Below are 27,500 nucleotides of genomic sequence, written 5' to 3' on the forward strand. Positions count from 1 at the left end.
TTGGTACAAAACGTAATCTTCACCAATTTGGAAAAACTAATTCATTCAAATCGGTGGTGAAGAGAAAAGTACAAATTATTGTTTGACAGTTGATATATACATATACTGATGAGCCAAAACATTATGACCATTGACAGGTGAAGTGAATAATATTGATTTTCTTGTTATAATGGCACCTGTCATGAGGTGGGATATATTAAGCAGCAATTGAACAGTCAGTTCTTGAAGTTGATGTGTTGGATGCAGGAGAAATGGACAGGAGTAAAGACCTGAGCGACTTTGACAAGGGCCAAATTGTTATGGCCAGAAGACTGGGACAGAGCATCTCTGAAACGGCAAGGCTTGTGGGGTGCTCCTGGTCAGCAGTGGTGAGTACCTACTGACAGTGGTCCGAGGAGGGACAAAACCACAAACCGGCAACAGGGTGTTGGGCGCCCAAGGCTCATCGATGCGCGAAGGCAACAAGTCTATCCCGTCTGATCTGAACCAACAGAAGGTCTACTGTGGCACAAGTCACACAAAATTTTAATGGTGGTCATGGGATGAATGTGTCACAATCCACAGTGCAGCGCCACCTGCTGCGTATGGGGCTGCGGAGCCGCAGACCAGTCAGAGTGCCCATGATGACCCCTGTCCACCGTCAAAGGCGCCTACAATGGACAAGCCAGCGTCGCAACTGGACCTTGGAGCAGTGGAAGAAGGTCGCCTGGTCCGATGAGTCCCGTTTTCCTTTTGATCACATAGATGGCCGTGTACTTGTGCGCTGTTTACCTGGGGAAGTGATGGCACCAGGATGCATTGTGGGAAGACGAAAAGCTGGTGGAGGGAGTATGATGCTGTGGGAAATGTTCTGCTGGGAAACCCTGGGTAAGGCCATTCATGTGGACGTCAATTTGACACGTGTCACCTACGTAAACATCGTTGCAGACCAGGTACACCCCTTCATGGCAATGATATTCCCTGATAGCAGTGGCCTCTTCCAGCAGGATAATGCACCATGCCACACTGCACACATTGTTCGGGAATGGCTTGAGGAACATGATGAAGTGTTCACGGTGTTGCCGTGGCCTCCAAATTCTCCAGATGTCAATCCGATTGAGCATCTGTGGGATGTGCTGGACCGACAAGTAAGATCCATGGCGGCTCGACCTCGCAACTTACAGGACTTGAAGGATCTGCTGTTAATGTCTTGGTGCCAGATACCACAGGACACCTTCAGGGGTCTTGTAGAGTCCATGCCTCGGCGGTTCGGCTCTGTTTTTGTGGCACATGGATGTCAGGTCTGGTCAGGTATGGGAGCATGTGCCAGAGCAGCGCGTCGCTGCGTCCACTTTCCGCCGGTACTCCAGGGACCTCCGTCTGGCCATCCCGCAGGCAGATGCATGGCCCATCCCCACCTCGTTGAGATGTCGATAAACCTGCTGCAACCATGAGGCATGTGGTCGGCCCATTGGCCTCCTCCAGTCAGGCGACTCCCTCGCTGAGAGAATCTGATGAGCAGGATCAGCGTCAGGAAAACGAACCGCATGCCTATACAGCCACAGCTGACGCTCACGGACTATGCAGAAACAAATCTCATTTCAATCTCTCTCAGCAACCACTCGTTGGACACAATGTCTGAGCAATAATAGCCAAGGATTCTCTGAAGAGACCTGGTACCGAAGGAATTAAGTCTCCGTCTCAGATCCTTGGTCAGAGTCCAAGTCTTGCATCCATAGAGCAAGACTGGAAGCACCAAGGACCTGGAGACTCGGACTTTCGTCCTCCCGCACAGGTACCGGCAGCGCCACACCCCATTATCCAGTGAATCCATGACTCCCCAGGCCCGACCGAGACATCTATTGAACTCTAACTCACAGCCAGCAGAGACATGAATATCACTGCCAAGGTAAGTGAATCTCTCCACGACCTCAACATGCTCACCACAAACAGGCACAGACAGGACAGCAGCATCCAAGATGTCATTGAAAGCCTGGATCTTAGTTCGGACCCAGGAAACCTGTAATCCCAGCGGCTCCGACTCCTCATTCAGCACCTCGAGGGCCCTCAAAAAGAAATCTAAAGTCTCCGCAAAGATGACTGCATCATCTGTGAAATCAAGGTCAGAGATCTTGACATTCCCAAACGATGCACCGCAGCTTAAGTTCTCTGACATCCTCCCTAGAATCCAGTCCATACAAGTGCTGAAAAGTATGGGGGCCAGTACACACCCCTGACGAACTCCAGTAACAACTGGAAATAAGTCAGAGATGGTACCATCACACTTCACAGCACTCTCAGTACCAGTGTAGATTTCTGGAGGACCAACAGCACATTAGGCAGGTGGTCATGATGTTTTGGCTCATCAGTGTTTTTATTTATTTATTTATATATATATATATATATATATATATATATATATATATATATATATATATATATATATATATATATATATATATATATATATATATATATGTAGCCTGGTGTTGGCGCAGTGGTTAGGGCAGCGGCTTGGGATCCAAAAGGTCCTGAGTTCAAGCCCCGTTGGGCCACTGAATTAATACACCAGGGGGTTGACTCAGCCTGTCATCCTTCCGAGGTCGGCGAAATGAGTACCAGTGTACTGGGCCGGTGTATACCCCGGTTAAAATAGGTGTATCAGATCCCTGTGTCGTAAGAGGCGACCAGGGTTGCGTCAGGAAGGGCATCTGGCGTAAAACATGTGCCAAATCACTATGCGGATCATACGGATGATCCGCTGTGGCGACCCTGAAAGGGAGCAGCCGAAAGAAGAAGAAGAAGATATATATGTATATATATATATATATATATATATATATATATATATATATATATATATATATATATATATATATGTGTAAAATATATGTATATATAGACATGTATATATGTATAAATATATATACATACATATATATATATATATATATATATATATATATATATATAGATATATATATATATATATATATAGATGTAAAAGAAGCAAATACCACCCCTTGCTCTGCTGACGGGAATACGAAGAAGGGGGAGAAAAAGAGGGAGGAGAGAGAGAGGGGTGGGGGAGAGAGAAAGGAGGGAAGGGGAGTGAGGAGATAGGGAGAGTAAGGAGGTGTGGGGGAAGGGAAGGCAGACGTGTGTTGGAGCATTAATAACAATTCATACTGTTTCATCAAAATGATTCTGCAAAGAATAACAGTGAAGATGGAAACAAAATAATGTCTGAACTCCATTTTCTACCAGTCATACTATAAACACGGCCCCGAGACAAACATCACCTGGACAGGTGCGAAGATAAAACCCGCCAGATGCATCCAGAGCCAAGCCGTCTGGAGACAAACACTGCTCAGACACATCTGGACACAAACTCCAGTCCGGATATAAACACCACCCAGACACGTCCTGAGCCAAGCTCTCCAGAGACAAACACTGCTCCGATGCGTCCGGAGACAAACACCGCCCCAGCACTTCCAGATAAAAACAACACCCCGGCGCCTGCAGATAAAAACACCATCTCAGGGCGTCTGGAGAAGAACACCGCCCTGACGAGTCAAGAGACAAATACCATCCCGACATGTCCGGAGACAAATACCATCCCGACGTGTCCGGAGACAAATACCATCCCGACATGTCCGGAGACAAATACCATCCCGACATGTCCGGAGACAAATACCATCCTGACGTGTCCGGAGACAAATACCATCCCGACGTTCCGGAGACAAATAATACCCCGACACGTGCGGAGAAAAACACCATCCCAACACGTCTGGAAACAAATACCACCCTGACGCGTCTGGAGACAAACCCCAACCAGACATGACCACCGTCCAGATATGTCCAGAGACAGAGAAAGAGGAGAGTGAGAGGGGAAGGTGTGAGAGGAGGGTGCTGCACTGTATTGGGAGGGGGTAGAGCAAGGATGGGACAAAAAGAGAGAGGAGTAGGGGTAGAGGAATTAGCAGAGAGAATATGTTTTGCTTTATGAGCAATACACACACACACACACACACACACACACACACACACACACACACACACACACACACACACACACACACACACACACACACACACACACACACGTTTGGACAATATCGGCAATTTTTAGGGAATCGGAAGGTTGGAGTCAGTGTGATTACCGATTACAGCACATACTGTATACAACCCAAAAACTTTGAGTAACTGTCACCAAAAAACAATGTTGCATTTATAGAGACGTTTCAAGGACATGTTCACAAACATTAATCTTTATAAACAGCTGCAAGTGATGGGTGGAAAAAGAATTTGGCTCGATAATTTAGAAAAAAAGTTTATATGGCAAACCGCTCGGAAATCGGGTGTGATTTCACAACTCACTCAGAATGACAGAGCACGAACCACTCGCTCAGGATGACAGAGCATGATTTACTCACTCAGGATGATGGAGCACAAACCACTCACCCAGGATGACGGGGAATGAATTACTCATGAGGATGACGATGCACGAACCACTCGCTCAGCATGATGGAGCACGAACCATTCGCTCAAAATTACAGAGCACAAGCCACTCCCTTAGGGTGACGGATCATGAACCACTCCCTCAGAATGATGGACCACGAACCACTTCCTCAGGATGACGGAGCATGAACCACTCCCTCAGGACAACAGAGCACGGACCACTCGCTCAGGATGACAGAGCATGGACCACTCGCTCAGGATGACGGAGCATGAACCACTCCCTCAGAATGACGGAGCATGAACCACTCCCTCAGGACAACAGAGCACGGACCACTCGCTCAGGATGACAGATCATGAACCACTCACTCAGGACAACAGAGCATGGACCACTCGCTCAGGATGACAGATCATGGACCACTTACTCAGGACAACAGAGCATGGACCACTCGCTCAGGATGACAGAGCATGAACCACTTCCTCAGGACAACAGAGCATGGAACACTCACTCAGGATGACGGATCATGGACCACTCACTCAGGACAACAGAGCATGGACCACTCGCTCAGGATGACGGAGCATGAACCACGCCCTCAGGACAACAAAGCACGGACCACTCACTCAGGATGACGGATCATGGACCACTCACTCAGGACAACAGAGCATGGACCACTTGCTCAGGATGACGGATCACGGACCACTCCCTCAGGATAACAGAGCGCGGACCACTCGCTCTGAATGAGGTGGCACAGCAAAAACGTCAGCAGTGAGTGAACGATTCCCAAAGTATGACGCAGCGTGGTATAGTGAACAATTGTAGGGTGCTCGGCAAGTGGCTTAAGCACTCAAGCAAGCACCCCAATTAAATGGTTGATAAGGGCCAGGCGGTAGCTGCATACCACATAGGATCTCTTTAACTATAAAACCGGTCTTCACCACGCCCAAATTAGTGAAAGAAATCAAATGACTTCGTTCAAACAATGACTTTATCTACAAAAGAGTTGCTGTTTAATGTAGAACAACCCTGGAGACATCACAAAGTTTAATCGGCCGTGAAATAAAAATTGCAGATAATCCGCCACTTTGCCTGCTCATCTGTGCAGGCATTACGTGGTCACCTCGGTTCGCGCTCCACGCAAACGTTACGTCCGTTTTTCACCAGATTTGTTTTGATTCCCTGTAGAGCACCTCACAAAAGCTCCAAAAATATAGGCACAGATTTGGCAGACACGATGGATAACAGTCGCTCTGGGGGACAGGGTGCAATAGCAAGCAGTGAATGCATCAAGTCATATAGCTCAATGAAGCTGGTTAATTTTATCACGTTCCTCAATCTTTTGTTCACTCAATATAATTCTCCAAACAGGAGAAAAAGAAAAGTTTAATGCTTTGGAAATTTCACATTTTATTGTGTATATATGGAAGAGGAGGGAACATCACCTTGCTTGCTTAAAGTAAATAGGTATGTATATAGGCTTAGTTATAAGACTCATCATATCTTTAAATTATCATATGTCACTCCAGATTTCGACACTTATTTAGTCCGGACAATATCCGATCCTCAAAGCCAAAATAATATTTCAATAATTTACTTTAATTAGTCCGTGAGAGTAGGTCGTGGAAAATTGCATCGTTACAATGCATGAAATTGCTCCAAGCTCATAATTTAAAAACTACAGCACTTACAAAAGTGATGCATACAGCGATTTGTAGCGATGATGAACAGGCATTTTATGAACAGGTTCCAAGTCAGGGCATGGGTGAGCAGGCCAAAAAACAAGGCGGCTTCAGACCCTCGTGAGGTGACCTAGAATACACCTTAAGACCCCAGAAAACGAGTTGGCCGAGGATGGTGCTTGATAAAGGATATAATTAAATAAGGCTGTTAATTATCTTCAAAAGGGGTGTTTTAATTATCCCAAACACACAATTTTCACTCTTGCACTACCTCGGGGTTTTCATCGTCTGCATGCAAAGTTTCAATCTGCTCGGTTTCATGGTTTTGGAGTTACAGCAGAGACACAAACACACACTGACATTTATTAGCGTATATACAGTATATATATATATATATATATATATGTATATATATATATATATATATATATATATATATATATATATATATATATATATATATATATATGTCAAATATATAAAGCTCTTTTTTACCACTGACACCTGAGGAGATCTGTGGAAGGGAGAGGGATGAGGCGTGGTACACGTCGTACACAAGATGGACACCACAGGGACTTTCAGGTCCTTTCACAATGGGGACTTTCAGGAAGGAAATCAGGGAATTTGAAGGAGGTGGCTTTGAGATGGATTAACAGGGGTAGAAAAGATCATGGTTTTGGATAGGGGAAGATAAGAGATGGTGGTGAACAGCTGTTTTGAAGAAATGGAGGGAAAAATGGGATTGAAGAGAGTTTGGAAGTTTCTTCCAAAGGTGGGGAAAAAGAGAAATGAAAGAGTGAAGGTGGGCAGTGATTCTTGATTTTGGTAGTTTTACCAGAAGGGGGTTGCTGGCGGACCTTGAGCGCCCTGCGGAAATGTGGGAGGGGGGGGACTTATCGCAGACAGAGCGGGGGGGGGAGGGGGAGAGGCCAGAGAGGAGACGGTAGAAGACAGAAAGACCACCGACCAACCTGCGGTGATTGAGTGAGAGGCTCAAAGACTCAGCCTCATTGCAGGAGATGCCAATGATCCTAAATGCCTTGGTTTCCACAGCGTGAAGCCGAGAAAGGTGAGAGGTGGGACACCAGCCCAGAGGGGACAGCAGTACTCCATCAGGCTACAGACAAAAGCTTTGTATGTGGTCCGGAGCAAAGGTGTGCCGAGGAAGGACTTTGCACGACAGAGGATGCCCAGTTGGCGACTGGGTTTGGAAGACAGCTTGCAAATGTGGCTTTCCCAGGAGAGATCATGGCAGATAGTGAGGCCCAGAAGCTTGAATTAAAGGACTTCTTCAAGAGGATTGTTGAGAAAGTAGATGGGGGGGAGGGGGTTCCAGACGGTCCTTTCCGAGAGATAAGTGAGAGTGTGAGATTTGTCAGGATTGAAAGACACGTTCCACATGTTGGACCAGCTTGTGATTATATCGAGAACTGCAGAATCAAGTGGCTGCTGCTTGCCAGTCTGAGGGATAACAGATGGTACGGCAGGGGGTGGAGTCATCAGCAAAGAGATAAAAACTATTTTCCAGAGAGTTGGAGAGATCATTGATGAAAACCAAAAAAGAATAGGGCCCAGAACGCTACCTTGAGGAACTCCAGCCTGGACAGGAAGGGGGGATGAGAGAACTCCCTTAAGGGCCACACGTTGGCTGCAACAGGAGAGGAAGTGTGCGAGCCATGAGTGGAGAGAATACAATGGACATATTATTGGAGAGAAAAGAGTGGAGAGAAGACAGTGTTGGTCGACACTGGACATGTTACTGGATGATATAAACCTGGTGTTGGCTCAGTGGTTCGGGTGGCGGCTTGGGATCCTCGGGTCCTGAGTTCAAGCCCCGTTGGCCACTGAATTAAAATACACCAGGAGGTTGACTCAGCCTGTCATCGTTCCGAGTTCAGAAAAACGAACACCAGTGTACTGGTAAGGGGGACAATGCATCAGCGGCATAGCCGCGTCCCAACCAATGATGCAACCAGAAGCCACAGGCTGCACTCGATAGAGAGAGACTGGATGATATTTGAGAAATAGTTCGGCTTCTTCTGATTTTGGGATGAGGCAGGTGTTGCCCTCTGTAAGCTACTCATCCATTTATCATTAAAACCTGCCTCTCCATGATTTCATGACAGCAAAGTGGGAAATAATAACATAATAAAACAATAATAATTCATGATGAAATCTCAAGTTCTAAATAGTAAAACAAAGAAATCCTTCTTTATTCAAAACATATAAACATCACAGCTGGACAACGTAAAATTTGTAAAAGTAAAAGCAATTGGTTGCAAAAACGACATCTATTTGCCAACGTCAGGTCAATGTTTGCAATTGTTTGTAGAGGCGATGACGTCGCCAGCTGACAGTGGGCTGATGTTCACCCACCAGACAAAGCCTCCATCTGGCCATCCCCCAGGCAAATGCCTGGACCGTCCCCATCTCCTTGAGATGCTGATCAACCTGCTGCAACCACGAGTCACGTGGTCAGCCCATTGGCCTCCTCCACTCACAGAATCTGGTGAGCAGGATCAGCGTCAGGAAAACGAACCACATGTCCATACAGCCGCAGCTGACGCTCACGGACTATGCAGGTAACAAATCTCATTGAGTCTCTCTCAGCCACCGCTTCAGCATGACAACTACCCGAAGCACACAGCCAAAGCTACACTGGAGTGGCTAAGGAACAAAAATATACTTTATTTTCCAGTGTATAAAGCACACTTTTTATTGGCAAAAAGGGTAAAAGTTTAGGGTGTGGTTAATACACGGGTACAGAAAAAAAACAAAACAGTCTTAAAAACGATCAATGCTGAATTTCAATTCTGTTCCAAAACACTTTTTTTTTTAGCAGTCGGAACTGCTGATAAGCTCAATTCTGCCATTTAAATTTTGAAAATCGGTTGAGGTTAAGAGTTTGTACAGCATTTTATTTACCAGGTGTGGAAATTAAGAGAAGCCGCACTCGGAAACGTCTGGAGATGCCCGGAGACACCCGGAGTTGAGGTGTGTGTCGTGTATGGAGCCTCACAGATCTGACAACGCCAATAAACACAAAATATTAATAAGAACACCTGGTCCCACATCAAAAGAAGAATTATTCACAATAGCTCAAGTCTAATAATGGAGCACACACCTCAAATAAGCTTGTGCACAATGTGACGTTCAACACTCCTGGTCACGAGGAGAGATTCACTGTCCTGCTTGCCTGTACTAGAGGGTGGCAAGCTTCCCACATATGTCGTGTTGAAGAGGAAGACAATGCCCAAGGACAAGTTTCCAGCCAGCGTCATTGTTCGTGTGCAGCAGAAGGGATGGATAGAGGAGGGACTGGTCCAGGACTGGGTGCGTATGGTCTCACACCAAGTTAATTGGTCTCCATGATGAAAGTAGGCCTGATGGCGGTCTCTCCCGTCGACAGAGCATGCTCGTCCTGAATGCGTTCAGTTGTCACAAGACTGACGACACCAAAGCGCTGCTCTGTCAGACCAACACCAATCTTGTCATCATCCCAGGCGGGATGACATTGCTCCTGTAGTCCCTCGATGTGTCCATCAACAAGCCATTTACAGACGGGCTACATCGCTGCTGGTCCGACTGGATAATGAGTGGGGAGAAGACCTACAACAAGAACAGGAGGATGAGAAAGGTCGACCTTCCGATGATCTGCGGCTGGATTGTCAAGGTGTGGGAGGAGACACCGTCGGACATCATCAAGCGAGCATTTCTGAAATGCTGCATCTCCAACAACATGGACGGCACAGAGGACGACGTCAATTGGGAGGAGAAAGCTGCAAATGATGGTGACAGCAACATGGACAGCGACGGGGACTTGCTCTACCCTGATTCGGACAAGGAGTTCCGAGCCGTCTTCAACGAGGAAAACATTGACGAGGATTTCCTCGGGTTTGGCTGAAAAGTTTCACCAAAACCAAACGGCACCTTTCAGGGCCACAAATCCACAAGAAGTATGTGCGATACCGGTATGAATCCCTTCTCTTCTTTTTTCTCATAACAAAAAAAAATCCTCTTTATAATATTAAAAAATAGAAAGAAAAATAAAAACTTCTTGGTATCCTCTCCTCTCTCTTCAACTTCTTGAAAATGAGAATAAGACTGTTAAGGCCCGGTCACACCTTGACGTTTTAGCCAGGAATGGCAACGTATAAAAATGCACGTAAAACGTTGGCGTACGCTGAAGTTTTGAGGTTTTTTTTTTTTAAGTTTTGGTCGTATTCATAACGTGTTGGTCGTATGCATAACGTATTAGTAACGGGCACAGAACGTTTCGTTGTGTTAAAGATAACTTATACCGACGAATGCTTAGCCTGTTGTCGGCGTTCACAACCGATGCCCAACGATAGTTTAACTTAGTCATAGCGCGCTGCACGTATCGCCGACGAACTCGTGGCGTTCTCTGTTAAAAACCTGCCGCTCGCCGATTTAAATCATAACCGTCTGAAAATCGGAAGTGTCAACATCGCAGTCACACCTTGACGATTTAGCCAGCGTATGACGACCTATGAAAAATGTGTCTAAAACGCTGGGACACGTCGAATACGGTATGGGTAAGTTGTGTATACGTTAGGAGCACGATGAAAAACAAAAAAGTACGCTAGCATATTACGTGGTACGTCTAGTACGTCGTGAAATTTCAAGCATGCTGAAAATTTTACGACGTACTCGACGTATGGCTCACAAGTTCCGCATACGCTGGCATAAGTTCTCGGCACGCTCCGCAATCGTTTACACATGTCGGCCACACGTTACTTGTAAGTTACTCATAAGTCGAAACACGTCGAGGTAATGTTTAGCATACCCGAAACTTAATTTTTAACCTACGAGTAACGTGCTTTGAACCTATTAGTAGCATGCTTTGAACCTATTAGTAGCGTGCTTTGAACCTATGTGTAACGTATCTGAAACGCACATTGGCGTATGTAGACGAATTTGATTGACATCTTTCGGACGACCATAGAACTTACTGAACGTGTTTCTAACTTACAGCTACCGTATAATGGCGTATCGGCAGCGTTTAGGGGAATTGGTATATACAAATGGGCTTCACAAGAGGAACCCGTCAGTGTTCCAGACTCCAGTTGAGTAGATGTCAATGACAGTAGCAGTGGCAGTAGCAGTACTAGTAGTAGTAGTAGTAGTAGTAGCAGTAGTTCAAGAGAATTTAGGGATGTCAATGTTACTGGTAGTAGTAGTAGTAGTAGTAGTAGTAGTAGTAGTAGTAGTAGTAGTAGTAGTAGTTCGAGAGAATTTAGTGATGTCGATGTTGGTAGTAGCAGTAGTAGTAGTAGTTCGAGAGAATTTAATGATGTCGATGTTATTAGTCGTATTAGTCGTATTTCGAGAGAATTTAGTGATGTCGATGTTGGTAGTAGTAGTAGTAGTAGTAGTACTTTCGAGTAACGTGTTGCAAAGTGTGAACAACGTTCGTGTAGCGTGCTTACAAAACGTTACTCATAGGTTAGAAATAAGTTTCGGGTACGCTAAACATTACCACGACGTGTTTCGACTTATGAGTAACTTACAAGTAACGTGTTTCAACGTGTGTCAATGATTGCATAACGTGCTTACAACTTATGGCCAGCGTAGAGGAACGTGCGAGTCATACGCCGGCATATGTCGTAAAATTTCAAGCATGAAAAAATTTGAGGAAAACCCAAAAGTTCAACGTTTAAAGCCAGCGTACTACGACGTATGGCAGTGTTTTTCAGCGTGGTCTTAACATCTACAAAACGTACCCATAACGTATTCGACGTGTACCAGCGTTTTACAAAAATTTTCCAAAAATCGGCATAAGCTGGCTAAAACGTCAAGATGTGACTGGGCCTTTAGACAAAATTAATCAAACATGGGAGTAAGCATGTTGATGCCTCCGTCACTTTGTTCCGTACAACGTTAATGTACAAACATATTTCGATCTCGATCAGAAGATAAAATGATCAATATATTCATTTATTATGAGGGTGATAAACATGGGTGCGGTTAATACACGAGCGCGGTTTATACAGTGGAAAATATGGTAAATGGCCTTGAGTGGCCCAGTCTGAGCCCCAAACCTCAATCCAATCAAAAATCTGTCGCATGACTTGAAGATTTCTGTCCAACAATGCTCCCCACGCGACCTCTCTGAGCTTGAACAGTGTTTGCAGAAGAATGGGTAAATATCGCCCACTCAAGGTGTACAAAGTTGGTGCAGACCTATCTCAACAGATTCACAGCTGTAATTGCTGTCAAAGATGCTTCCACCAAGTATTAACTCGGGGGGGGGGGGGTGGAGGAGGGGTTGGACACTTATCCAAACAAGATATTCTAGTTTTGTATTTTTCATCAATTTTCTGAAATTTGTAGAATTTGTTTTTCACTTGGAAGTTGTCGGTTACGATGTGTGAATAAAGGTGTAAAAAGTCTGATTTGATGAAATTTAATTCCAGGCGAAAGGCAACAAAAGATGAAAAATTTGAAAGGGGGTGTAGATATTCAATCGGCACTGTGTATGTATGTGTGTGTGTGTGTGTGTGTGTGTGTGTGTGTGTGTGTGTGTGTGTGTGTGTGTGTGTGTGTGTGTGTGTGTGTGTGTGTGTGTGTGTGTGTGTGTGTGTGTGTGTGTGAGTGTGTGTATATATATATATATATATATATATATATATATATATATATATATATATTGCTCTTCTGGCTAAGGATGAGAGCTGCAACCTCCTACATCTCCATAGAATTGCACTGCAGCCAATATCAGAAAGAGAATTTAATTCTCAATTTTATACACCAGTCCACCCCGGAGAGGGAACATCTATGGACATGTTTCGGGCTTGTTGGTCCTTGTCAGTGTGGAACAGAGGCTCCTCCCAAGAGTGAACTGGTCAAACCCTACAAGACATGAAGTCGAGATCAGACCCCATCACAATGGAGTATAAGAGGGTACCAGGAAGCATGTGCTCCACCAGCTCTTACTGCATGCATCCTGACCAACAGTGTGGTTTACAAAACAGTTCAGGGAGTAGCCAGGATGAATTTAAAGTTAAATTATTTCTTAATTTAAATTGGTCACTGCAGCTGAAGAAGGACATAGATGCCATGGAGAGGGTTCAGCGCAGGGCTACTAGATTGATACCGGGCCACGCTACACTCAGCGATGAGAAGTGGCTGAAGGAGACAGGACTTTACACAAGAACAGTCAAGATAATTGCAAATAGCTGAGAGTATCCATCAAGAGTGGCTGTGTGCGGGAGGATGTCTCGCTGGGAGGATGAAAGTAGTGAGGTACCTCAGGGATCGGTACTCGGACCATCATTATTCAGAATTTACATCAAGATTTGGATAATGGGGTGAAGAGTCGGCTTTCCAAATTTGAAGATGATACGAAGCTTTTTAGTAAGGTGGATAGTAGAGGGGGTGGTGATCAGATTCAGGAAAGTATTTATACTTGCATAGATTGTGTAAAAGATTGGCAGATGTAATTTAACCTGAGTTAGTGTCAGGTGTTGGGGATGGGAAAGAACAATGAAAATGGAGATTACAGGATGCAAGGGGTAATTTTGGAGCGTGTCACACAGGAGAAGGATCTGGGGGTGGTAATAGATATGGGATGTAAGCAGGCAGGGCAGTCCCAGGTACCTATAGTTAAAGCAAATCAGGTTTCAGGTTGTATTTGGAGGGGGATCATTTATAAATCAAAAGAGGTGGTTTTAACACTGTACCGCATCGGAATTTGATGAGGCCACATCTAGAATATTGTGTGCAGTTTTGATCACCACATGTCAAGAACGACATCGATGCTATCGAGAAGTTTCAGGACAGGGCACATAGATTGATTCCGGGTGTAGCTAGAGCTACGAGGAACGGCTGAAGGAGACACATCTTTATACACGAGAAAGGAGGCAGCTACGAAGGGATATGATAGAGATGTTTAAGATAATGGATGGATCGACAAAACAAGTGCAGAAGAATTATTCAGCACAGTAGACAGTGATAGGACTAGGGGCCGTAGCCTGAGAATAAAGAGGAGAGTTTAGAGGGTAGTAAGGCAGGGGTCTTTCACGCAAAGTAGTTGATGCATGGAATGGTCTCCCCCCAAAGGTAGTGACGGCAGAAACAGTAGATTGGTTTAAATTGGAATTATATAGGAGGAGATAAAGGAGTATATGGTTATTTGCAGGATTTTTAAGTAAGCTCGAGTATGGATGGGTGAATGTATGCATCTCTGTGGAGTGTCGTGTCTGTAGGGGTCTCGTAAAGGGATAGAGCGTGGTTGATATTGTATATTTGTCACCCAAAAACCACCTTCATCCACTCCTCCCCCCTGAAAAAAAATTAATGAATAAATAAAAGCACTTTTCTTTTTTTTGGAATTAAAATTAATATATTTCCCCATTTTTCATTTTAGCAACCAAGGGACGGATATCGCTGAGTGCGGCGTATTGTTCTCATCCTCACTCCTCCTCTCATTCCCACAATTCAATTACGTTGTTTCGACGGATACATCTGGTCCGGTGTTGGTGCAGCATAGGAATGATGGGCCAAATGGCCTCCTCATGCATCCAGTTTCCTTGTTATCTCTGCCACCAAAGATGGACGGAGGTGATGTTTTCAACTCTGTCTGTCTGTCTGTCTATCTGTCTTTCAGCAGGATATCTCAAAAAGTTGCGTATGGATTCGGATGAAATTTGGTGTGTGACAAGGAAGGGTTGATTCAATTTTGGTGAAGATCCGTATCTGGATGCAGATTCGAGGATTTGTAAATTTTAAGTGGTTCTTCACCATTGAGAGATGATAAAATCACAAGCAGCCAAATCATGAACTAGTACGGTGGACAAGTTGAGTCGGTGACGAGGACGAATCGATTAGATTTTGGTACGTGACTAGGATGAGTCGCCCGGTTGTGAATCCGGACCGTCAGTCGGATACAAAATGTCAACTGTTCGGCCTGGCAGAGGTATGCGCTCTACCGAGTGCCGTTCTAGTTTGTCACCATAACCTCCCTGACAACAGGGCTTAGTCTTATGAGCAGCTTTATACCTATACGTTTTCCATTTCAGCAAAATAATAAACAAAAACTGCAATGGAAAAGGCTTTTCCCTCGTCAGCAATGCTATTGCCATTTAAGCTCATTTCCCATGAGGGTTTTTTGTATTTTTTTTCACTCTGTATCGAGTGCCTCTTGGAGAACCCCATGTGGCCCCTACTTGCTCGCACTAGGCCTGAAAACCCTAAACTGGAGCTCGGAGCTCATATCTGCAAAGCTCTGGCGCCCATTTTCCCCTTTCCAGTGGTTAATTGAACACAAATCAAAAGTGGACAAGCTCGATGTCTGCCATTTCCTTCAGTTTATTTCCTTCAAATATATCGATGTGTTTAATTAATAATGTCCGCATACCTTCCCAGTTTCTACCTCTCGCGATGTGACTTTCGCTTAAATAACGGAGCGGGAAATACGCTTCCAGAAAATAACAGACAACTGAATCAAATGTGTTCCACAGTCATTATGTTATGCCCTGGTGCAGATCACAGTCTAAAAATATCATTAAATTTATGCACACACTATGCTTGCTCCGTCCTCGTACGGGCATCTGCCTTTCCCAGCGGCAATCGCAGCACAGACCTTATCTGTGAAAGACCCATTCCATTCCACGCAGTCATTTTCCTTCACGCTCAGTAAACCGCTGACCCGAATTACAATATCGCACTGTCGCTGCTGCTTTGACCGCCTACCATCACAGAGCTTGCAACGGGGGGGGGGGGGTCAAATTTGGGTCAAAAGAGGAAAAGGACAACAACTTACGTGGTTGGACAGGCTCGTGGAAGCCGGCCTTGAGGCGTCGTCGTCCCCTTTTGAGCTCTCTTCCCGTTCGTCGATGACCAGGTCGATAGGCATCTTCCCCTTGAGGCAACTGATGTACCGGAAGCAGAAGTTATCACAGAGTTCGTGGACCTGGAAATTTGGGCAAAAAAGAAGAAAAGAAAAAAACCAACAACTATGAGGTCATGAAGGGTCAAGCTTGTCGGTTCTCTTTGAGCTTGAGGGGCTCACGAGATAATCAATAGCGGCTGCACAGATCCTCGACGCGGACGTGCTGATGGGTACGCCGCAATACAGGATACTCGGACACATCTCCTGTTATACTTTGTACTAGCAAATTACAGCTCAGTCATTTAGCCCTGATAAATTAACCCCCGAGCTCTTCAACGAGCCTCGATCATGTGTACGAATGTCAATGGGGAAAAAATAAATACACTTTTAAGCTTCGGAAAGCTTGAGGCAAATGTCGTAACTTCCAAGAAAACATAGATTAGTGTAAAAAAATAAAAAAATTCTTTCTCTTTCAAGTCAAACAGAACTAATTTGATGGAATACCTTGAAAGGAAGGTGAATTAAAAACAGCAGAGATAAAATCCATCCACCTGGAGATGCTGCAAAGTCAGATGGTCAAACAAGATGACTATGACCTATCGGTTTGAATGTCCACCCGATCTCATCGAATCGTGGAAGCAAGGCAGAGTCTACTCCTGCTAGTACTTGGATGGGAGTCCTCTATAGGCCTGTTCACACCGCCCCATCAGGCTTGGAAGCAGCAGGGTCGGTCTAGGTGAGAGGGGTGACCGTGCAGGTGCATTGACGTCCACGCCGCACGATGTAGCTAAGAGATTATGTGGAAACGGGTATTTTTTACGTCCACCACCGAAGGTGGACGGAGGTTATGTTTTCACCCCTGTTTGTTTGTAAGCACGATATCTCGAAAAGTTAGGGTTAGGTTAAAAAAAAAAACCGATGTATACTCAAAGCGTTGTGGACAGATTATAACAAAACTACGGGGATGAGTTGCTAATTTGGTGATTATAGCAAAACAAGCCAATTAGATTTTGATTCTGGTCCGGATGCAAGTCCGGCCTATCAGTGGGATACGATATGTAAACGGTTCAGCCTGGCGGAGGTACATGTGCTCTACCGAGCGCCGTTCGAATTTTTTATATACGACATCAAATATGTCCACATCCTACCATCCATCCATCCGTCTCAAAAGCAAAATGGCAAATTAAGCATCTGTTTTCAGGCAGGTGCTTAACATCTACATTAACCCTAATCACATATTTACTCTCCTCCATATTTAAAATTAGCAGGGAGTCTGCAAAGGCATTGTGAAGTCCTAGAAAATAAGCAATTATTTCCATATACAAAATATATGATACTTTGGGGAGCGGTGTGATGTTTCCCAGAGCATCACAGAGGGTCACAAGTGGGAGGATTGTGTCAAAGCCACAGTCACGTGACACCCTCTTTATCTTAATGTGCGCAGCCATCTTGGATTTTACTTCACCACCATATGACGTGTCAATTTAGAAGGAACTTGCTTTCGCTTGAATTCGTCCAATATAATATCAGGCACTGATTAAATCATCGAGTCGAGTCGAGGCTACGAGAGGGCAATTCCAAAAATAAGAAAACAGGAAGTTTAACTCAAAGTGAGTAAAATTTGAACGGAGATGAATGGCAACACTCAATCATTGAATGAGCCGTCGGATTCCAATTAATAAAAAAATAATAACTTGTCGACTGGAAGGTGATATAAATTTTAAGGCGATATATTGCTCTCATTCACAAAATCATGTAGTTTTTGAAAAGGGGGTGGGGAGGGGGGGGGGTCAAGCGAATCGTCACGGGGGAGGCTGGTGGGATCCAAAAACTGCCCCAAAAGAGAGTCACACATTTCGTTTACGGCCCCTCAGTTCTGTAGTGATTCGTAGGCATACAAGCAACAACCAATTCACAGAGCATCAATACAGTACGTCGCATTGCATAATGGTTCATAAATCATTTGTAACAGACCCACTTTTTGCTACAGGGGAGGAGGTGGTGAAACTTGGCGACGACGCAGGTTATACTCACTCCCCCTTATCCTGCAGGGACGGTGGAAACGGGCCGAGATGGTACTTTGGACAAAGTGGTGGCATGCCGTCGAATCCTGCTAAAATTGTCATCGCGGTGCAGGTTCTGGCAGAACGGCCGAGCATCTTTCCTTATGCACATCCTCCATCCGATGGAGACTTGAGGCCGGCTGCACCGATTGCATTTGGGTTGTGAATGTTAAATATGCCACGGCGTCTTTTGCAAAGAGCAAGCCAATGTATGTATGTATGTATGTATGTATGTATGTATGTATGTATGTATGTATGTATGCCATGCAAGTTAATTTCAACGAAAACAGGAATTTAATTCAAAAAAACTATGTCACTTGAAAATACCATTTACTAAAGTGTAAAGATGTCCTCATCGTTGTCCTCATCTGATCTCACATTCTGACATATATATATATATATATATATATATATATATATATATATATATATATATATATATATATATATATATATATATATATATATTTTAACCCAACCGCTCGCTCACCTCACCTATTCCATATGTTACCCCCCAATATACTATTCCACTCTGTCGAACTCCAATTCCTCCCACCACCTGCGTCCTTTCATCCCCTTTTCCATTCGCTTCCGGAACCATTTGTCATCTCCCATCCTATCAGGCCAACCTTTACGCGTTTGTTCATTCGCCTTCCACGGTCACTTAAGGACAAACCTCTACTCCTCAACCACCTTATTCTATCCTGCTTGACAATTGCACTTCTTTCTCTTACCCTCTCACTCCATCTATCTGTCATCTTTACAACCTGAGATGCATCATTTGAGGAACCTCTGTCAATTAAAAAAACAACAAAAGTAAATTGATAGATTTCATTGATGGGATGTTGATTGGGTATTACAGGCACCATTAGTCAAACGATCTCCTGAATCAAACTTTCTTTGTGTAACACAGGACAGAACCCAAACAATGACGGTCAAATACAAAAACCCTCCAAGGCAGAGATGTGCTACAGCAAAAGGGTATATACTTGTACGTGTACTGTGTGTGTGTGTCTCCTCCACAACTTCAAAACTATAAAACCTCGCAGCCTGAAACTTTGCATGCTCACTAAGAAAACTCCAAGGAAGTGCCAGAGTGAAAACCGCTTGTTTGGGATAATTAAAACACTCCTTTTGAACATAATTAATGGCCTTATTTAATTATATCGTTCATCAAGGCTCATGCTTGGTCACCTCACTATCCCTCGCTGGGGTCTTAATTTGCCATTTTTCTTTGGCCTGCTCAACAATGCCTGGACATTGAACAGGTCGCAACGATTTCTTAACGATCAACTGTTTTTTTTTTTTCACTTTCCTCACTCATATGATTGAATGCCTGTTTATCATACCTATGTTTATCATACCTGGGTACATCGCAATGCTTATAAACGACCGGAGATGCCAGCGTTTGTGGATTTATTTCATTTCGACACATGCCATAACCTTGAGAATCTGTTAAACTAAGCCGAATGACAAAATTTAAACTCCATAATTGAACTTAGCAGCAGTTATGATTGCTACAAAAAAAGTGTTAATTTGTCCAATTTGGACAAAGTTTGACATTCCGGGTGTCTGCAGGAGATGTTTAATATGACGAATCATGATCGCTAATCGCTTGCAAAGCCTGCCGTTCGTCATCAACTATTCCGCTGAAGAGCTTGCTTGAGTGTTGGAGCCACTTGGTGATCGCTGCACAATATTCAAACTGTCACTGAATATATCGATCAATTTGAACAAAGTTCAAGGCCCACTCGCCTGCGTTTCGCCCTGCATTGTTCTGCTGTGCATCAGGCGGTGGTTCGCTCGCTGAAAATGGGCAATTTTTTTTCACACCACGTTTCCCCTTTTTGTGCGATCTTCTTTCATTATATGACCAGTGACTTCAACATCGATAGATACAAATAAAGAAAAAAAGTAAACTTTTCATTTTTAAAGATTTCTTCAACCGTTTTGGGGAGTGCTTGGTGAAGCCATTTGAACATGGTCCTCCAGCTTCGATGGCAATACTGCGGTTCAATTCCGGAACTAGGAAGGTAAAATAAATTAGGTGATTACAATGGGTGTTATGTAAAGCAACGAATTTCCACACCATGGCAGGATAGCCGAGAGGCACGCATGCTCGCTATAAGCATGCTCCAGACCCAGCTATAAACTGTCATCTCAGCGTTTCACAAGCAGGGTAATTGATCAATGCATGTGCCATCTCTCGGACGGATGTTAAACTGGGCGTCACATCTGCTGGAATCCCCTCTCCTCTCCCCTGTCCACTCTCCCCTCACCTCTCTCACCCCTCTGCTTCTGCCACCCTCTGCCTCTCTCTCTCTCTCTCTCTCTCTCTCTCTCTCTCTCTCTCTCTCTCTCTCTGCAGTCTCTGGAAGCTCTCAACTGGATGCTCTCTGCTGCTCTCTGCCACTCCTCTGCCTCTCTCTGCCACCACTCTGCCTCTCTCTGCTGCTCTCTGCCACTCCTCTGCCTCTCTCTGCCACCACTCTGCCTCTCTCTGCCACCACTCTGCCTCTATCTGCCACCCATCTCCCTCTCTCTCTGACCCCTCCTCTCTCTCTCTGCAACTCCTATCCCTCTCTCTGCAACCCCTCTACCTCTCTCTCTCTGACCCCTCCCCTCTCCCCCCTTTCCTCTCCCACCACTCCACCACCCCTTGCTCCCCCTTGAAGAAAACTTCGAAGAATGCTGCCAGGAAGTCTCCTGGCCGTGGCCGTGGACGTGGACGCAAGGAGGATTAATCATCACCCACACCCTCCCCATCATGCTCACCTACTACTACTGACATGGACCTACTACTACTACTACTACTGACACGCTCACCGACAACTACTACTACTACTACTACTACTACTACTACTACTGATACTACTGACATGGACATCTACTCAACATGGAGTCTGAAACACTGACGGGTTCCTCCTGTGAACCCCATTTTTATATAACAATTCCCCTAAACGCTGCCAATACGCCATTATACGGTAGCTGTAAGTTAGAAACACGTTTAGTAAGTTCTGTGGTCGTCCGGAAAACGTCAATCAAATACGTCTACATACGTCAATATGCGTTGGAGATACGTTACACATAGGTTCAAAACACGTTACTCATAGGTTAGAAATAAGTTTCGAGTACGCTAAACATTACCTCGATGTGTTTCGACTTATGAGTAACTTACAAGTAACGTGTGTCCACGTGTGTCAACGATCACATAACGTGCCTACAACTTATGGCCAGCATATGCAGAACGTGTGAGTCATACGCTGACATACATCGAAAAATTTTGAGCATGCTTAAAATTTGTCGACGAGCTCGGCGTACTACGACGTATGCCAGCGTGCTTCAGCGTGCTCTTAACGTATACATAACTTACCCATAACGTATTCGACGTGTGCCAGCGTATTCGGCAAATTTTTCATACGTCAGCATACGCTGGCTAAAACGTCAAGGTGTAACAGGGTATGACGGTGATGTTGACACTTCGATGTCTAGTGCGGTTATGATTTGAATCGCCGTGCGGCAGCCTTTTAATAGGCTACGCCACGTGATCGTCGGCGATACGCTGCCGCGCTATGCATAAGTTAGACTATCGTTGGGCATAAGTTGTGAATGCCGACAACACGCTAAGCATTCGTTGGTATAAGTTATCTATAATTATCGCAACGTTCTGTATGCGTTACTAATACATTACACATACGTCCAACTCGTTATGAATACGCCCAAAACTGAAAAAAAAAACATCAATAGTTCAGCGTACGCCAGCGTTTTACATACATTTTGATAGGTTGCCATACGCTGGCAAAACGTCAAGGTGTGACAGGGCCCTTATATTTACTTGCTCTTTTATTGTTCTCCCAGTTGGCGGTGGATATCTGTTGATATTTACCTCCACCACTGAAGGGGGAAGGAGGTTATGTTTTCACTCTTGTCTGTCTGTTTGTTTGTTGCTTGCAAAATCGAAGATTTTTCAAGTATATTGGTCAGTCAATTTTGTTATTCTGTCTGTCTGTCTGTTTGTCTGTCTGCCAATCGCCTACAGGTCACAATTCTAAACCCATCTTCACGAAACTTCACATGATAGAGTTTGTCAAAAACAAGAAGCCTATTGTTTTTGAGGTCAAAAGGTTTTTTTTTTTTTCTGTCAACATGGACCAAAAGCTCAACATAGGCCCAAGGTCAACAACTAAGGTGGTATTTCTAAAATCCTCAGTTTTCGACCGAGTCACTTGAAATTTGAAGAGGGTTTATATTTCAGTTCACTGACTTCAACTCGCCTATTATTTTTGAGGTCAACGTGGACCAAAAGGCAAACATAGGCCGAATTTCTAAAATCCTCAATTTTCATCCGATTGACTTGAAATTTGAATAAGATTTTCCTATCAGCTTACTGAATTCAAGCACAAATTATACTATCCTTACTTACTTATACTATCCTTACTTATAAATTATACTATCCTTACTTATAAATCCTTACAAATTATACTATCCTTACTTACTTATACTATCCTTACTTATAAATTATACTATCCTTACTTATAAATCCTTACAAATTATACTATCCTTACTTACTTATACTATCCTTACTTATAAATTATACTATCCTTACTTATAAATCCTTACAACTTATACTATCCTTACTTACTTATACTATCCTTACTTATAAATTATACTATCCTTACTTATAAATCCTTACTTTAAAATCCTTACAAATTATACTATCCTTACTTATAAATTATACTATCCTTACTTATAAATCCTTACTTAAAAATCCTTACAAATTATACTATCCTTACTTACTTATACTATCCTTACTTATAAATTACACTATCCTTACTTATAAATCCTTACTTAAAAATCCTTACAAATTATACTATCCTTACTTACTTATACTATCCTTACTTATAAATTACACTATCCTTACTTATAAATCCTTACTTTAAAATCCTAACAAATTATACTACCCTTACTTACTTATACTATCCTTACTTATAAATCCTTGCAAATTATACTATCCTTACATATAAATTATACTATCCTTACTTACTTATACTATCCTTACTTATAAATTATACTATCCTTACTTACAAATCCTTACTTAAAAATCCTTACAGATTATACTATCCTTACTTATACTATCCTTACTTATAAATTATACTATCCTTACTTATACTATCCTTACTTATAAATTATACTATTATTATACTTATTATACTTACTTACTTATAAATTATAAATTATTAGGAGATCTGTGGAAGGGAGAGGGGTGGGGTGGGGAACACAAGCATTCGGAGATCTGTGGAAGGGAGAGGGATGGTGCGGGGAAGATGGGGAATACAAGATGGACATTACAGGAACTTTCAGGAAGTAAAGCAGGGAATTTGAAGGAGGTGGGCTTGGGTGGATTAGCTGAGGTCGAAAAGATCGAGGAATTGGATGGGGGATGATAAGAGGTGGTGGTGAACAGCTGTTTTGAAGGCACGGAGGGAATAATGGGATTGAATAGCGTGAGGGAGTTTATTCCAAAGGCGGGAAAAAGAGGAATGAAAGAGTGAAGGTGAGCAGTGATTCTAATTTTGGTAGTTTTACCAGAAGGGCGTTGTTGGCGGACCAGACATGAAAACCAGAAAAAAAGAACAGGGCCCAGAACGTGACCTTGAGGAACTCCAGCCTGGACAGGAAGAGGGGATGAAAGAACTCCATTTAGGGGCACACGGTGACTGCGACAGGATAGGAAGTCTGCGAGCCATGAGTGGAGATGGCCTTGGATACCAAAGGACGAGAGTTTGGTGAGCAGGGCAGGGTGCCAGACTGTGTCAAAAGCACTTGAAATGTCGAGGGATATGGCTCTGATTTCATGTCCGGCATTGAGGACCTCCATCCATTGTTGGGACAGCAGAAGTAGCATATCCAGTGAAGAGTGACCTGGTCTGAAACCAAATTGATGATTGGAAATCAAGCCATTGGAGAAGAGGAAGGATTTAACGTCTGAAGCGATGATGGATTCCATAACCTTGCTGATGATTTGCAGAAGGCCGATTGGTCTGTTGTTGCACAGATCTGCTTTTGCACCTTTTTATGCAGGACAGTAATACTTGTTGATTTCCAAGCAAATGGCAGATGACCTTTGGCAAATAAGAGGGTGAATAGAACAGAGAGAGGGTGAGCAAGAGCAGAAGAGCAGGTTTTTAGGAAATGTGGGCTGATGATGTCTGGACCGGTTGCAGAATGTGAGTAGAGGTTTGACAGCAAGTTCTCCACCTTGTCAGGAGAAAAGGACACAGAGTCCAGGGACAGTTGGGTTCAACTGAGTAAGGTGGGTAGAGAAAGCGATGGGTTTTGGACACAAGATTTTGATGCAAACACCGAGTTTAGGCATTCAGCTTTTTCACGTGCGGTATCAGCAGTGCGGCCATTTGAGGTAAGGGGGGATGGAGGGGGGGGGGGGACATACACCAGACACAGACTTGATTAGACGCCACCAGGATTTTGAGGAGGGAGAGAGGTTTGAGAGTTCAGACTTGAGATGAGAAAGATGTTGTTTTCTGGCTCTCCTGAGGGTAGATACACACTTGTTCTGAGCTTTATGGAAGGAACTGAGATTGCCCCCAGTTGGGTTTGCTTTCCATAAGGCAAAGGCAAGTTGTTTCAGGACAACTGCCTCACCACAAGTGAACCATGGGTGGGAGGAAGGGTAGGATAACTGAAGACAAGAGGGGATAGATAAATCTGTGCATGAGGGAGAGCAAGTTTCTTTGAAAGAATTCCCAGGATGAGTTGATGTTGGAGAAAGTAGCGATAGGAGACCAGTCTATAAGTTTGACGGCTGCTTGGAGACCCTGCCAGTCGGCTTGAGTGAAATGCCAGACTCGACGGCGGTGAGGTGGTTCTCTGATAATAGCCAGAGAGATGTCCACTTTGACAAGGACGTGGTCAGAAGAATCGATTAGAGCGGAGGAAGAGCAGCAGATATTGTCAGGGAAATTTGTCGAAATCAGATCCAGAAGAGATGGAGTACCATTGGCTGAGATTCAGTCAGGTCAGGTTCGATTTGTGACCTGCTACAGGTACCATGTAAACCTGCACTAACCTGTTGTTGGCGAATAAACCGTCTCCCCCACCAGGTTTTCTGGTGAGGAGGGTGTTTGGATATGGACACCCAGCAGGATTAAAAACAAAACCTGTCAAAGGGTGGAGGAGCTCCTTGTGAGCCAACGGCCATCCATATCTAGTGCCCAACTGTGTCTGCGGACGTCCTCCTGCAGTTGGGTTACTTCTTATTAGGAGGTTGGTGGCAGGATTTGCACTCCGGCCACCGTAAAACCCTTCATTCCGCAAAACGCAAAAACGCAAAAAAATCTGAAAACCCACTCCGTGGGAGTACCTCCTATGCAGCTTCCCTTCGCAGGGCAGCTCACCGGATGATGGGATTGGGCCAAAGCCTTCGGGACCCCCAATCTTTGATAGGAGGGAAACCACGGGGTAACATCCCTGGGTCAGATTGCGGGAGAGTGTGTCGGAGTGGTGCTGAGGTGTCGTCCACCAGACGGCGGTCTCCTTGGGTTAACCTGAGGCGGTCCCTTCGGGTGGGTGCCTGGAATGTCCTATCCCTAAGAGAGGATGATCACCTGTCTCTGTTATCATCTGAGCTCAAGCGTATGGACATCGGGATTGCAGCTCTCTCTGAGGTTCGGAGACCGGATTGCGGCGAGATAATGGTGGGTGGTTACACCTACTATTGGTCTGGTCGCTCTGATGGTTACCATACCCAAGGAGTTGCTGTAGCTGTGTCCAATAAGCTAACCCCAATGATAATTGAGGTAACACCGGTCAACGAGCGTATTATGAGATTAAGGATTCGTCACTCCTTAGGTGTCATTTCCCTGGTCTCTGTTTATGCTCCGACTGAGGCGAGTGATCTCACCGTGAAGGATGCATTCTACGCCACACTCGAGTCTGTGGTTGATCAGTGCCCCAGATGAGATACACTTCTAGTCTTGGGGGATTTCAATGCATCGACTGGAACTGATAGGGACGGTTATGAGGTGTGTGTTAGTCCCCATGGGTCAGGAACTGTGAACCAGAATAGCACTAAGTTCCTTGACTTTGCAAGAAGTCATGGACTTAGGGTGGCTGGTTCATGGTTTCAGCGCCCACAAGCTCATCGCTGGACTTGGTATTCCAACGCTGGTGGTGTGGCAAAGGAGATTGACCATGTCCTCATTGACGGTCATTGGAGGATGATCCAGAACTGCAGGGTCTACCGGAGTGCTCAGTTCCTCAATACTGACCACAGGCTTAATGTAGCAACTCTAAAGCTGCACCTTAAATCCTGGAAAATGGTACCATCCCAGCCTAGGCTGGATGTTGCCAAGCTCAGGGATGAGAGAGTAGCTGAGGAGTTTGCGAACAGGCTGAGTGGACACTTGGGGGGTCTGGGTGTTTTGGGGGGTCCTGAAGAGTTGTGGAGCGCCTTCAAGACCACCATCCTTGATGTTGCCGGTGGATGCCTTGGAGAGATCAAGTTGCGGTGCATCATTTGGCAATGTCAAGATCTCGGACCTTGATTTTGCAGATGATGCAGTCATCTTTGCGGAGACTTTAGACATCCTCTTGTGGGCCCTCGAGGTGCTGAATGAGGAGTCGGAGCCGTTGGGATTATGGGTTTCTTGGGTCAAAACTAAGATCCAGGCTTTCGGTGACATCTTGGATGCTGCTGTCCTGTCTGTGTCTGTTTGTGGTGAGGATGTTGAGGTCGTGGAGAGATTCACTTACCTTGGCAGTGATATTCATGTCTCTGCTGGCTGCGAGTCAGAGGTCAACATACGTCTGGGTCGGGCCTGGGGAGTTATGGATTCACTGGATCATGGGGTGTGGCGCTGCCGGTACCTGTGCGGGAGGACGAAAGTCCGAGTCTTCAGGTCCTTGGTACTTCCAGTCTTGCTCTATGGGTGGAAGACGTGGACTCTGACCAAGGATCTGAGACGGAGACTTAATTCCTTTGGTACCAGGTCTCTTCGGAGAATCCTTGGCTATCGCTGGGAGGATTTTGTGTCCAACGAGCGGTTGCTGAGAGAGACTCGGATGAGATTTGTTACCTGCATAGTCCGTGAGCGTCAGTTGTGGCTATATGGACATGTGGCTCGTTTTCCTGATGCTGATCCTGCTCACCAGATTCTCTCAGCAAGGGAGTCTCATGAGTGGAGGAGGCCAGTGGGCCGACCACGTGCCTCATGGTTGCAGCAGGTTGACCATCATCTCAAGGAGATGGGGATGGGCCTGGCATCTGCCTGGGGGATGGCCAGACAGAGGCCCCTGGAGTACTGGCGGAAAGTGGACGCAGCGACGCACTGTTCTGGCACATGCTCCCATACCTGACCCTGACCTGGTTGAGATTCGGGTCGGGAAGTTGACCGATTGAGTCAGTTTCAATGAGTCGCAGAAAGCTTTTGCTGAAGTGCCATGACAGGTGA

At 44.8% G+C, this 27,500-nt stretch overlaps 1 protein-coding gene across 3 annotated transcripts in view; it reads right to left on the reverse strand.

The window, feature by feature from the left end:
• Positions 1 to 27,500, reverse strand: part of LOC147012329 (homeobox protein Meis1-like) — a 128,530-nt gene that overhangs the window by 62,616 nt on the left and 38,414 nt on the right. For all 3 annotated transcript variants that reach the window (XM_085856346.1, XM_085856345.1, XM_085856344.1), the window contains exon 6: positions 15,899 to 16,048. In XM_085856346.1, coding sequence (XP_085712472.1) covers positions 15,899 to 16,048 — 150 coding nt within the window. The remainder of the gene's footprint in view (positions 1 to 15,898; positions 16,049 to 27,500) is intronic.

This window comes from Eptatretus burgeri, chromosome 15 (genome assembly GCF_056783735.1).
Source record: "Eptatretus burgeri isolate ZD-2024b chromosome 15, Ebu_testis_v1, whole genome shotgun sequence".
Taxonomy (NCBI): Eukaryota; Metazoa; Chordata; class Myxini; order Myxiniformes; family Myxinidae; genus Eptatretus; species Eptatretus burgeri.